Source organism: Erinaceus europaeus, chromosome 3 (assembly GCF_950295315.1).
Source record: "Erinaceus europaeus chromosome 3, mEriEur2.1, whole genome shotgun sequence".
Taxonomy (NCBI): Eukaryota; Metazoa; Chordata; class Mammalia; order Eulipotyphla; family Erinaceidae; genus Erinaceus; species Erinaceus europaeus.
Genome location: NC_080164.1, coordinates 109,476,367 through 109,491,144, shown reverse-complemented (window position 1 = coordinate 109,491,144; position 14,778 = coordinate 109,476,367). Strand labels below are relative to the sequence as shown.

The 14,778-nt window shown below is 41.3% G+C and overlaps 1 protein-coding gene across 1 annotated transcript in view; it reads left to right on the top strand.

Annotated features, from left to right (window-relative positions):
• The window catches only part of GRID2 (glutamate ionotropic receptor delta type subunit 2), a 1,638,698-nt gene that overhangs the window by 849,906 nt on the left and 774,014 nt on the right, over window positions 1-14,778 (top strand). Inside the window, exon 4 of the mRNA XM_060188447.1 lies at window positions 6,356-6,561. Within this exon, the coding sequence (XP_060044430.1) occupies window positions 6,356-6,561 (206 nt within the window). The remainder of the gene's footprint in view (window positions 1-6,355; window positions 6,562-14,778) is intronic.

The following is a 14,778-nucleotide window of genomic DNA, read 5'->3' as shown; positions in this document are numbered from 1 at the left end:
AGGAAACAATGGCAAAACCACAGGATAAGAGAGGTACAACTCTACACAATCCCCTCCAGCAGAACTCTGTATCCCATTCCCTCCCCTGATAGCTCTCCTGTTCTTTATCCCTCTGGGAGTATGGACCAAGGGACATTATGGAGTGCAGAACGTAGAAGGTAGAAGGTCTGGCTTCTGTAATTGTTTCCCCGCTGAACATGGGCATTGACAGGTTGATTCATACTCCCAGCCTGTCTCTCTCTCCCGCCCCAGTGAGGTGAGGTGAGGCTCTGGGGAAGTGGGGCTCCAGGACACATTAGTGGGGTTGTCTGCCCAGGGTATTCTGGTTGGCATCATGCTAGTATCTGGAACCTGGTGGCTGAAAGAAGAGTTAACATATAAAGCCAAACAAGTTGTTGACTAATCATGAAACTAAAGGCTGGAATAGTGCAAATAAAGATTTGGGTGTCTCCGTTTTGTAGATAGCTAGTAGGACTATTTTAGTGATATTCCAAAGGGCTCTTGACTATACTTATTTTTCTTTGAGTCTAAATTTTATGGATGCCATTTTGTGTGATAAATTATTTGTACATTTCAGATAACCTGTGGGGTGGGAACTCATCAAACAGCAATAACAACAATTAATAGCTCTACCCTTAGACCTGTGTTTGCTGTGTGCACACTCACATGTGCACAAGCTTGATAGACTAGTAAAACCTTGAAGGTCCCTGTGACATGGCTTATTTAGCTTATTTACAGATCAGAAAAAAAAAGTTTTGAAAGTCTTACTCCCACAAAGCAAGAAAGTGATAACCAGAGTATCAAAGAAAGAAAACTTTCTTAACCTCTTCTCCCTTTTCTGCCTAAATGACATCAGGCATATTAACTTATACTAAAAAGATGAAAGATAAAAATAGTCACAGGGTTTCGACTCAAGAGAGAGTCATTGACAAGTCTGATCAGAATCTCACTCTCTGCCATTCACTGTCAGTCCTCCTTCTGCACATACAGGATGTCAGCTTCTCAGATCTCCTTCAATCTCTCATCAGCATCAAGCTGCCTGTAGCATAAAAATCTGTGTCTATCAAGAACCTTGTGTTGTAGTCGCCCCTTTCCATAAAGCTTCTCCAAAACTGATCCACCCAATGTGATCACATTGGGAGTGAGGCTGCTGCCTCACTGGGCTTTCTCAGATGTTTTGAGTAACTTTCTTAACTGAAGGTTATTTCATAAGCTCTTGCCTTCTCTTCCTGTTGCTCTGCCTGGATAATGTCTTCTCATTCTTTCAAGTACACTTCCAGCACTGGTTTTCCAAATAAGTCTCCCTTGAGTAATACAATAGTAATTCCCCTGCCCACGCTGTCATTATCTAACCTCATCACTCCTTCTCAGAATGAAGTGTGAGTCGCATGTGTTTGTTTGTTTATCAGTTTATGTCTCTCTCCCTACCCCTATCCCCATGTGTATGGCAGGTTGAAGGATGTTCACTGTTGTAATCTTAGTACACAGCATGGGTTGATGTGTTCCAGAAAGATTTTAAGTACGCATTTCTTCTCAAAGTTAAAACAGAAAATAGTGCTTACGGAATTTACATATTTTCTTTTCTTTTTAGTTTTTTTATTTATAAAATGGAAATTTTGACAAGACCATAGGATAAGAGGGGTATAATCCCGTACAATTCCTACCACCAGAACTCCCCATCCCATCCCCTCCCTCGAAAGCTTTCCTATTCTTTAAAAATAGAAAAATCGGGAGTCGGGCTGTAGCGCAGCGGGTTAAGTGCAGGTGGCGCAAAGCACAAGGACCGGCATTAGGATCCCGGTTTGAACCCCGGCTCCCCACCTGCAGGGGAGTTGCTTCACAGGCGGTGAAGCAGGTCTGCAGGTGTCTATCTTTCTCTCCTCCTCTCTGTCTTCCCCTCCTCTCTCCATTTCTCTCTGTCCTATCCAACAATGACAACAACAATAATAACTATCACAATAAAACAACAAGGGCAACAAAAGGGAATAAATAAATAAAATAAAAAATAAATAAAAAAAATAGAAAAATCATGAGCAGGGGTAGATAGATAGCATAATGGTTATGCAAAGAGACTCTCATACCTGAGGATTCAAAGTCACAAGTTCAATCCCCTGCACCTTCATAAACCAGAGCTGAGCAGTGCTCTTGTAAAAAAAAAATAATTTCTGTTATTAGAAATGTCCTATGCAGCCTGGGAGGTGGTGTAGTGGGTAAAGCTCTGAATGGTCAAGCAAGAATCATCGAGTTTGATTCCCTGAATGACCTATATGACAGAATGATGCTCTGGTTCTTCCTCCCTCAGAAACAGAAAATCAATAAATTAAAAAAAAAAATTTCTCGGAAACAAAGGACCTGAATTCTTCTGATCTAACCACACTGTTGCTTGAGCACCTGTTTATTTCAATTATTGTTTTTTTAACCTTATGCTTTGATGCATGTTTAGATAATACAAAAAAAATAACATAAAAGACTCAACAATTTGTAATTACAACTCAAGGGTCTGTTTTGATACATCTTTTTGAATGCACACTTGACTCAGGTGTGGTCTAGATGCCTGCATTTTCATTAAGATTCCCAAGTGAGGGATTCCAATGGTAGCACAGCGGGTTAAGCGAATGTGGCGCAAAGCGCAAGGATCTGCGTAAGGATCCCGGTTCCAGACCCTGGCTCCCCACCTGCAGGGGAGTCGCTTCACAGGCGGTGAAGCAGGTCTGCAGGTGTCTATCTTTCTCTTCCCCTCCTCTCTCCATTTCTCTCTGTCCTATCCAACAACAACGACATCAACAACAACAACAATAACTACAAGAATAAAACAACAAGGGCAACAAAAGGGTACAAATAAATATATTTTTTTAAAAAAGAAAATTCCCAAGTGAATATGAGTCACACCAAAGGTTGACTACACCTTACTGAATGTGTCTTTGTTCCTATTAATCTATCGACTGGTATGTGCTACTTTTCATCAGACCAATTCTTTTATTTATTTATTTTTTGCCTCTAGGGTTATTGCTGGGGTTCAGTGCCTACACCATGAATCCACTGCTCCTGGAGGCCACCCCCCCTCCCGTTGTCCTTCTTGTGGTTATTATTGTTATTGTTGATGTCGTTCGTTGTTGGATAGGGCAGAGAGAAATGGAGAGAGGAAGGGAAGACAAAAAGGGGGAGAAAGAGACACCTGCAGACCTGCTTAACCACCTGAGAAGTGACTTCCTTGCTGGTGGGGAGCTGGGTGCTGGAACTAGGATCCTCAAGCCGGTCCTTGCGCTTTGTGCCACGTGCACTTAACTGCGTTACTGCCTGAACCCCATCAGATCAATTCTTATCTTTACCCCATGCTTGAATATCTTATGCCCTCATGCACTTTCTAATTTGAATAGTGAATGAGTGCATCCTATTTTTATTATTCTAACTCTTTCATCTCTTGTTTAGAGCTAGATGATTTTCTATTTTTAGCTGTTAGGAACTGACATCATACATTGAGAACATAACGAGGTGGAAGAAATATAAGGTAGTATTCATACAGCAATATGCTTTGATGAGTTATTGGATATATATATAGTGTGTATAATAATTGTTTGTAGATAAAAGTTATCCTTAGAAGAAAGAGCATTTCTGGGAAGTAGAGAAACCAGGTTAAGTGCACATGTTGCTATGTGCAAGGACCCAGGTTCAAGCCCCTGCCCCCCACTGCTGGAGTCACTTTCTTAAGAGGTGAAGCAGAGCTACAGGTGTCTCTCTTTCTCTCTCCAACTCTATCTCCTCACTATGTCTCAATTTCTCTTTGTCTATCAAATTAAATTAAATATTTTAAGAAAGAAAGCAGACATATCTTAGATCAACTGAAATCATGCAAGCATAAGACTTTGCTAGGAGTAGTCTCAATTTCCAGGTGAGTGGCCACTTAATTTCCCCCTGTGGGTGTACTTTATTGCTTTTCATAGTTAATACACTGCAAAGCATGTGAAAAAAAATCACTGCCCTTGAGAGGCACATTTTACCTACATATAATAATACACGATTAGGAATTTTGTGATATGGTCTATTCATTATAAACAACCTTAAACCCCATTCCCTTCTTATCTTTCAACAATTTTTTTATTTACAATGTTTTTTTATATTTATTTTATTTATTCCCTTTTGTTGCCCTTGTTTTTTATTGTTACAGTTATTATTGATATCATTGTTGTTGGATAGGACAGAGAGAAATGGAGAGAGAAGGGGAAGACAGAGAGGGGGAGAGAAAGATAGACACCTGCAGACCTGCTTCACTGCTTGTGAAGCGACTACCCTGTAGGTGGGGAGTGGGGCCTCGAACCGGGATCCTTACGCTAGTCCTTGCTCTTTTTAACCTGCTGTGCTACCACCTGACTCCCTATTTATAATGTTTTATGACATAGAAAGATACAGACAAATAGAACTTATCACAATGTAAAACTAAATCTTCTATATTAAGATTGAATTACATATCTTTCAACATTTTTTTCTTTTAATAGAGACAGCCATAAATTGAGAGGGAAGGGGGAGATAGAGAGGGAGAGAGACAGAGAGACATCTGCAACATTGCTTCACCACTTGCAAAGCTTTCCCCCTGCAGGTGGGGATTCAAGGCTCCAACCGGGTCCTTGCACATTGTAACTTGTGCTCAACCAGATGTACCACCACCTGGCCCCTACAGGTTATCTTTTTCAATGGGCAAATTCCTTCTTTAACAAGTGGTTGGTATAGAAATAGAAAGAGGGAGTTGGGCTGTTAAGCGCAGATGGCACAAAGTGTAAGGACTGTTTTAAGGATCCCAGTTCGAGCCCTTGGCTCCCCACCTGCAGGGGAGTCGCTTCACAGCTGGTGAAGCAGGTCTTCAGGTATCTCTCTTTCTCTCCCTCTCTCTGTCTTCTCCTCCTCTCTCCATTTCTCTCTGTCATATCTAACAATGATGACATCAATAACAACAACAATAAAAAAAAGACAAGGGCAACAAAAGGGAAAATAAATAAATACAAAAAATTTAAAAAAAGAACTTAAAGAAACACTGGGAATACTTAAGACTTCACATAAACATCAAAGAAAAAAATCATTGCAGTTTTAATTAGGTTTTTCTCTTCATTCAAATGTATGATGGATGTGGAACTTTATGTTTGACCATCTTTTGGAATGATACTTGTTTTGGACCAAGTGTGTGGATATTTTGCTGAGCTGTATGTTTTCCTAGAAAAAACCCTCTATCTTTCTGGGAAAAAAGCTGCTCAAGTTTGCCAGATCTAAGTGAGGAAGGTACAGACATTAATAGTCAAAATGCAAATATTTTGTTTGTGAATTAGGTGGCCTAGATTAACCTCTGGAAACCCTTATACTGTTTAGATTGAAAATGTCAAGCTTAGTGATCACATTGCCTGTTTTAAGAAATGTTTATAAATTTTATTTAGATACACATACCAGTAATGATACTTGTATTTCATCTGAATTTAGTATCACTCTTTAATGCTGAAGAAAATATGGAATAGACTTTTGTTATATTGTATTTATATTAGGCAAGTAAGGAACCCCCTTAACCATCTCTCTTTACCCTGTCCTAACATTTCTTAGAAGTTACATCATCTAGAATGTTCAGTGCAGGTAAACTCATTTAAAAAAATATTTTAAAAGGGCTTGGGAGATAGCATAATGGTTCTGCAAAAGACATAATGCCTGAGGTTTTAAGGCCCCGGATTGAACCCCCAGCCAGAGCTGAGTAGTGCTCTGGCATCTATCTATCTATCTATCTATCTATCTATCTATCTATCTATCTATCTAATCTATCATCTATCTATCATCTATCTATCTATCTATCTGTGTGTCTATCTGTCTATCTATGTATTTCTATCTCGTTAAAATAAGTAAAATATAAAATAAATCACTGTGAGGATTTGCCTTAAAACAATATTCTTTAGAGTTAACTAAAAAAAAACTGCCTATATTCTTAATTTATTTTTTAAATTTTATTTTTTAACTTTATGTGATAAGATAGAAGTTTAGAAGCAAGAGTGGGATAGGGAGGGAGAGAGATACTTGCAAACCTGCTTTACCATTTGTGAAGCTTTCCCCTTGAAAGGGGGGGGGAGGAGTTTGAACCCACTTCCTTGCTCACTGTAATGTGTGTGCTTCACCAGGTAGGTTACCACCTGGCTCATATTCTTAATGTAAACACATCAAATGTGTTTTCAACCCCAAACCCCTTACTTGAGAGTTCCATTAGTCACTCAGTAGTATTTCTAGATGATTGAACTAGTATTGGACAAGAAGCTATTCTGACATAAATGAAATAGCTTTTGTTTCTGTGGATGCTGTAGTTCACATTTGGATGCACTTTTGATCTTCCTAGATATCCGTGGAATCCAAGAGTTTCTGGACAAAGTATCCCAGCAGGGGATGGATGTTGCACTTCAGAAGGTGGAAAACAACATTAATAAAATGATCACTACTCTCTTTGATACCATGAGGATTGAGGAACTGAATCGCTATCGAGACACTCTTAGGCGAGCCATCCTTGTGATGAATCCTGCCACAGCCAAATCCTTCATCACTGAGGTGAGTCAAAACTGTGGGAGCTCGTGGGCAAGGGTGTACATGCAGAATGTTCTGGTGTAGACCCCACAGAGGAGAAAGAAATTAAGAACAATGAGAGGAAATTAACTATACAGCTTTCATTAGAGCTAATGGTGGGAACAGTTAATCCCTTGCACATCACATTTACTCCTTAAGGTCCAGTTCATTGCTGGTAATGTTTGTGTTTACATATATTTAGGTACATTGCCAGGACAGTTTTAAGGAACCTTCTAGGGAATTTAAATGTGCTGTTGACCTGAATGAGTCTAATAAGTTCCAGCATGAATTCACAAGTGCACAGTTCTTTTACTTATCTGCAGATATTCTGTGGCAAGTTAACATTTCACTTCTGAGAAAAGATTTGCTTTCCTCAGGCCATGATGACCTGAACTTGGTTTCTTTTACCAGACATACTATGAATTTCCTCCTGCTCTGTAATGCTCTGTGAATACAGGAAAAACTGTCTAGAAGTCTGTAAAGTGATGACTATGGTACATCATTTTTTTTTGCATCCTCAAAACTTTTAATTGTATCCATTCATTGGAATAGAATTCCCAGAACATTGGGAAATGCAATTAAAACAATTTTTAATGATCCAAATAACATCTCTGTGTAACAAAATATTTGCTGTTGCTTTATAAGGAATTAGTGTAAGGTCATTCTTGCCTTCAGGTTAAAGATTTTCTTAAGTGCTCTTATTGATGGTGATGCTACTTACTTTCACATGGTTAGTAGCATATTAGTAGCATATATATTTTTTTAAATTTTTTTTAATATTTATTTTATTTATTTATTTATTCCCTTTTGTTGCCTTTGTTGTTTTATTGTTGTAGTTATTATTGTTGTTGTTGTTGTTGGATAGGACAGAGAGAAATGGAGAGAGGAGGGGAAGACAGAGAGGAGGAGAGAAAGATAGACACCTGCAGACCTGCTTCACCGCCTGTGAAGCGACTCTCCTGCAGGTGGGGAGCCGGGGTTCGAACCGGGATCCTTATGCCGGTCCTTGTGCTTTGCGCCACCTGCGCTTAACCCGCTGCGCTACAGCCCGACTCCCATTAGTAGCATATTTTATTGTGGTGACTTTATTTGAATCGTACCCTCACTTCTCTGCTATGCTTCCTTTAGCTCCCAGAGAACTGCTATATGCTCTACAAATTAGGAATGTGTTAGAAGTTCCTTGACACTTTATAATTTAATTGGTATCAAGGAGCTTGAAGAGGAATTTAAATTATGGTGAATAAAACTTTTGGAAAAAACATCTATATCACTTTTTATCTTAATAGAGAGCTTGGTTATACAGTTTAATGACAAATATAGAACTTAGGTCTTTTTTTTTTTATCTAACAAATGAAACTAACATTTTTCATAATACAACAGAAAGTATATTAGAAAAGCTCAAGTCCCCAGGAGCTGGTTCTTTTTTATTTTATTTTTTCCCCTCCAGAATTATCTCTGGGGCTCAGTGTCAGCACTAGGAATCCACTGCTCTTGGCAGCCACTTCTTTCTTTCTCTCCCTTTCTTTCTTTCTTTCTTTCTCTCTTTCTTTCTTTCTCTTTCTTTCTTTCTCTCTTTTTATTAGACAAAACAGAGAGAAATTGAGAGAGGAAGGGAAATAGAGAGAAGGAGAGATGCCTGCAGACATGCTTCACTGATAGTGAAATGTCCCCCTGCATGTGGGGAGCAGGGACTCAAACCCAGATCCTTGTGCAAGTCCTTGTGCATAGTATCATGTGTGCTTAACTAGGTGTGCCACTGTCTGTCCCCAAGGAGTTGGTTCTTTCCTTTAAAAAATACAAAATGTGCTGGAATTGAGAACAAATCTACAGAGCCTTGTACTGTGTATTTCAATTGCAAATAAGAAGCATCTGCAACCATTTGTGGCTGGGGAGATGTGAGGAACCTTGATTGAGAAGACACATTTAAACCAGATGGGCAATCCTGAATAGGAATTCAAAAGAGAGGTGACAGGTAGCAGTGATAAATTTGTCTCAGCCACAGTTATCATCCCACCTGGGATGATAAGCTGAACATTTCTGAACCTTCATTTGGTTACCACTACAATGGAAAGGGTATCTAGATCTCCTCCTACTGCTTTTGCCATGTTTAGTAGAGAGGTATCATATAATATGCCATAAATGTGTTTATGTGGGGGCCAGGCAGTGACACACCTGGTTAAGGGCACACACTACAGTGTGCAAGGACACAGGTTCAAGGCCCTGGTCCCTGTCTGCAGGAGGAAAGCTTCACAAGTGGTAAAGCAGTGTTACAGGTATTTCTTTGTCTCTGTCTCTATTTCCCCCTTCCTTCTCAATTTCTCTCTATCCAATAATAAATAAATAAATAAATAAATAAAGATAAAAATGTGTGTATGTGTACCAGGTGGGTTCTCAAGATGATTTTTTTTCTTAGCACATAGAAGTGCTTGGGCAGCTGGGAGACTATCAGCTCGCACAAAGACACAGGCTTGATCATGTATTCAGTGTAGATCAAGTAATTTAGTGCAAATAAAAAGTGGGATTTGTGAGAAGTAGTGCACAGGTCCTTGTGCATAGTACTATGTGCGCTTAATTGGATGTGCTGCCACCCAGCCCCTGACTGTTTTTTCTCTTGTGTCTCTTCCCATTGTCTTCCCTCTGCATCCACACCCTAGCCCTCTTCTGTAAGAATTCATTTTGGATTAGACCTCATTGTACTAGCACCATTAAATAACATCTGCATTGCCACCATAAATGTGATGATCTCCACAAAGATACTCCCTCCAAAATGCTTTCTGAAGCATTGTGGTGTGGGACTTTCATGCGTGGGGGCAAGGTGGGGCAAGGTGGGGCAAGGTGGGGCAAGGTGGTTGCGGTGGTATGTGAACCATAAAGGTATCACTGATTGTGATGAGCATGCAAGGCAGAAGGATGGTTTTCAGAGTGAAGATAAGAGGGTTAGTTTGGGACCATGTCCACTGTGATCTGTCAGTGGGCTATGGAGGTCTTCTCGCTTAGAGCTCAATACTTTCACATCATGTTATATCTTCGGCATACTTGCCGTCTCCTTTCTACACTCCTTTTAATTTTTTTATTATCTTTATTCATTGGATAGTGTTGCTGAGGACTTATTCTGATGCAGTCTCCGCCCCCAGGTTTTTCTATGCTCCGCTAAATCCTAGAGTGCCCCCTTTCAACCAATCCTGGCTCCGCCCCCAGGTTTTTCTATGCCCCGCTAAATCCTAGAGTGCCCCCTTTCAACCAGTCCTGGCCCTACATGTCACCCCTGGTTGTCGCCCAATAAAAAGCCCCCTCACCCCTCCCTTCTCTCTCTGGGCTCTCGGCTCTCCCTCTCTGAGGTCTCGCTCCCTGCTCTCCCCCTGTGGTCGGCCATTGTTGGCTGGCTCCACGTGGTCTGAACCAAACCTCCCCCCCCCCATCCTATAATAAAGATCTGTGTACCCCTTTGCTCTGGACGTCCGCTCTCTTCTCCGCGGTGCAGGAGAGAGATCTGCAGTGGGGTTTCACACTCCATGAAGCTTCCCCCTACAGGTAGGGGGCCTTGGACTTGGATCCAGATCCTCCTTCTCTGTAAGGTATACTATTCCTGGTGGCTAGTTTTAATTTTTTTATTGGATAAGACAGAGAGAAATTGAGAGGGGATGGGGAGTCTGAGAGGGAGAGAGACAGAGACACCTGCAGACCTGCTTTACCACTTATGAAGTAACCCCCTTGCAACTAGGGAGCTAGGGGGCTTGAACTGGGATCCTTCCACAGATCCTTGTGCTTTGTACTACGTACACTTAACCTGGTATGCCACCTCCCAGCCTCCCTCTGACACATTTTCATGTGAGATCAATGCCACGTATCCTCATTCTGTATATCAAGCTATAATGGTAAGGAGTGGTAAATTGACTATTCTTCACACTGTCTCCCTGTTACAAAGGTTCATTATCTGGAAAGGGAAAAGTCACTTAAGATGAGGAATGTAGGGAGTCAGGTGGTAGCACAGCAGGTTAAGCACACGTGGCACAAAGCGCAAGGACCTGCAGAAGGATTGCGGTTCAAGCCCCCGGCTCCCCACCTGCAGGGGAGGCACTTCACAGGCGGTGAAGTAGGTCTGCAGGTGTCTTTCTCTCTCCCTCTCTGTCTTCCCCTCCTCTCTCCATTTCTCTCTGTTCGATCCAACAATGACGACATCAATAACAATTATAACTACAATAAAAACAAGGGCGAAAAAAGGGGATAAATAAACATTAAAAGAAAAGATGAGGAATGTAGAAGGTTGAAGAACAGAGGTCAATCCAGTAAAAAATATAGATATAATAATAATAATAATAATAATAATGGGTGACAGGAGATAGACCTCAATTATACAGTGGTGAGAAAGCACTGCAGTGACGGGAGCTGGCAGTGATGAATTTCAACATGATTGATGGAGGCATAAAGCATATGGGCTTCAAAGGCAGAGGACTCTGGAATCATGTCGTGCATCCGAGCTAGAGAAAATGAAGTCCTTTACAAAATCAGACCGATGAGGAGGGGCAGGTATGAGGAGGAGGTGAAATTTTTCTGCCTTGGCTGTGGGGAGTATGTCCCTTTGAAATCCTATGTCATCTAATCCTCAGCATTCTACAAAAAAATACATATTTGGGGGAAAGTTGTCAGTCAATCTACCTATCACCTGCCTGCCTGCCTGCCAGGCTGTCTGCCTACCTATCCATACTATCTTATATCTATCTAGAGTATATCATCTATCTCTCTATCCTGTTGAGGGAGTGGTCAAGTAGAATACTGTACATAAGCAGGGAAATAAGATCTATCAAAGGAAGCCAAGAAGACTGATGAAATAGCTCACCCAGACAGTGAGCTGCTTTGCCATGTATTCAAGACCCATGTTTGAGCCCGGCCCCCACTGTGCTGAAGGGAGCTTTAGTGCTGTGGCCTCTTCCACTCTTTCTCTGCCTCTATCCTGTACTTCATACTATGTGCACCCCCATAACTTGGTGTGCCACCACCTGGCCCCCTCTGCTTCTATCTTAAAACAAAAACAAAGCAAAGGAAACCAAGAATGACAAGAAGATAGTTTTTAAGGATAATGAGGACTAGAATGAAAAAAAAATTAAATCTTTGTTTATTGGATAGAGACAGCCAGAAAGCAAGAGGAAAGGGGGAGATAGAGAGGGAGAGAGACAGAGAGACACCTGCAGCCCTGCTTCACCATTTTTGAAGCTTTCCCCTTGCAGGTGGGGACCGTGGACTTGAACCTGAATCCTTGTGCACTATAACATGTGTGCTTAACCAAGTGTGCCACTGCCTGGCCCCTGAAAGTTTTTTTTTTTTAAAGTGGAAAGTTTTTGTACAGCAAAGGAGGAATGATTTCCATATGCTCTGCAAAAGAAGTGTCAAAATATGCACTGAAGTATATATTTGAGAAAGCCGGAAGTAATAGCAAGTTCATTCTGTTCAAAAAGCTAGCAAGCAAGATGTTTCTGTTGGTAGGTTAATGCGTGGTAAGAAAGAGAAAAGGGTGGTTATTAATCAGAAGTTGGCCTTACATGTTCAGAAAGAGCTTGAGAAATAGAAAGAAAAAAAATAGAGAGATGAAGGACTTAGTGGTGCAGTGATGTCTTTAAAACCTTGCACATGAAAGAAATCTCTGAAAGTCAATTTGTAAAGTTTAGGTAAAAAGGGCTAAAAATGAAAGCTCTGGGAAGCTCTATTTGAATAGTGTGAAGAACTGGTAGTGGACAGAAAAGAATTTCAGAGGAACATAACTTAGGTAGTGGCATGTCCTGGGTCCAAAGTGCCTAGAAATAGGGACAGTGCTTAGAACTGTAGCTCAGAAACTTTCGATTGGGGAGATGATAGTAATTAAAAAAATAAAAACTAGAGGGGCGGGGCAGTGCACTGGGCATGGGCTTAAAACAATCAAGGTTTATTACATGACTGTACAGCAGTACAAAATGATGTATTTTAGGTGAAGCAAGGCAGTTATAAGCAGAGGTAAGAGTAGGCCAGGTCCATGAATCCATAAGTTAACAAAGTTCAGTTCTACATGTCTCCTGAGATAGACAGCATGGTGGGTCCTGGGAAGCTTAGCTGGCTTGAGCATAAGTAGAAAGAGCTAGGTAAAAGGGCCTGACTTCTGGTAGCCTGGAAATTAAATAACATGATTTACGTAAGTCCATCAGACATATGCTAATCATGTTCTTACAGTTCAGCCTCAGCCATATGCTGATCAAGTCCCAAAGTCTTATTTAATAGCTGTGTCACAATAGAGACTTATAGGAATTGTAGAAGATGGAACTAGGTTGTCAAGGATCAGGGCCAGAGCCAGGGTGGTGGCTCACTGTAAAGAGAATACAAATTACCATGCACAAATATCTGGGTTCAAACCCACATTCCCCACTTGCTACATGAACTGTAGAGAAGTGTAGGGGGGCCAGGCAGTGACACACCTAATTAAGAACACACATTACAGTGAGCAAATATCCAGGTTGAAGCCCCTGGTCCCCACCTGTGGTAAGAAAGCTTTGCAAGTGGTGAAGAAGGGCTGCAGGTGTCTCTCTGTCTCTTTCCCTCTCTATCTCCCCTCCCCTCTCAATTTCTTTCTGCCTCTATCCAGTAATAAATAAACATAAAAATAAAAATATTTTATTTTTTTAAAGAATTACTGTAGGTCTATCTATCATCTATCTATCTATCTATCTATCTATCTCTATCTAACTATCTATCTATCTCCCTTCCTCTCTCCCTCCCTTCCTGCCTCCCTCCCTCTATAGAGAAGAGAAAAAATGGGCTACCAGAATTACTCTGTTGAAACATTTGGTGTAGAAGTAAAAGTAGATTATGGACTTGGATAGAAAAACACATGTGATAATTATCAAAAACAAACAACAAAAAAATGCTTTCTCTGGGGGATAGATACTGAAGTTTTTGTGCACAGACTTTGAGAAAGCATGAAAGTAGACTGTGTGTATTGGAGAGGGAAGAGCTGCTAAGGTAGGACCCCAGAGTGATAAACTCATGCAGTCCTGAGGCAGGACTGCCCTTAATCACGGGCCATTGCTGCTGCTGAGGTGATAAAAGCAATTCAGACTCTGCGTGTTGTTCGGTGATGATTCTTGCATCCTTGACAGGCATTTACAACCAGTATGATCATGGCTGCCATTTTGGCTAGGGCCTTTCTCTTTGATGTTGTACTTTGATACTTGAAATGGACACCCGTTTCTCATTTGATCAAAACACCACTATCTGCTTTAAGAAAAGCCCTGTTCCCTGCCTGGAAGCTTTCCAACCAGAGCCCTTTCTTTCATCCTGCTACTTGATTTCTACATCTTCTGGTTTCTGATTTTCTTATTCTCTTAAACATTTCTGGTAATTCCTTTTTTGAGTAATGGAATGTAGCTGGTGAAAAAAAGTTTCATGCTTTTATTTTCTTCATCTGGGTGGCTAAGGTTTTATAGGACAGTGGTTGACATAAGGGTACAATTTTCCATCTCCCTGTTACAGGTGTCTGAAAAACACCCTCTCCCCCAATTTAGGTCCTTTCCCGCCATTATGCACCAAGACCCCAATGCCCCCTGTACCCAATACCTTCCCTCCTTCCCCAGAATCTTTTGCTTTGGTTTAATACACCACATTCAGCCCAAGTTGCACTTTGTCTTCCCCTTTTGTCCTTGTTTCTTAAGTCCTACCAGTGAGTGAGATCATCTAGGATTCATGCTTCTGTTTTTGACTTACCTCATTTAGCATGATTCTATCCAAGAAGAGGCAAACATATATTTACTGTAACTGTGGCATTCATGAATAACTTGTGTTGCTGAGGACTTATTCTGATGCAGTCTCCACCCCCAAGTTTTTCTATGCCCCGCTAAATCCTAGAGTGCCCCCTTTCAACCAATCCTGGCTCCGCCCCCAGGTTTTTCTATGCCCCGCTAAATCCTAGAGTTCCCCCTTTCAACCAATCCTGGCCCTACACGTCACCCCTGGTTGTCACCCAATAAAAAGCCCCCTCACCCCTCCCCTCTCTCTCTCTGGGCTCTCGGCTCTCCCTCTCTGAGGTCTCGCTCCCTGCTCTCCCCCCGTGGTCGGCCATTGCCGGCTGGTTCCACGTGGTCTGAACCAAACCTCCCCCCCATCCTATAATAAAGATTTGTGTACCCCTTTGCTCTGGACGTCCGCTCTCTTCTCCGCGGTGCAGCCTGACACCAGACCGCC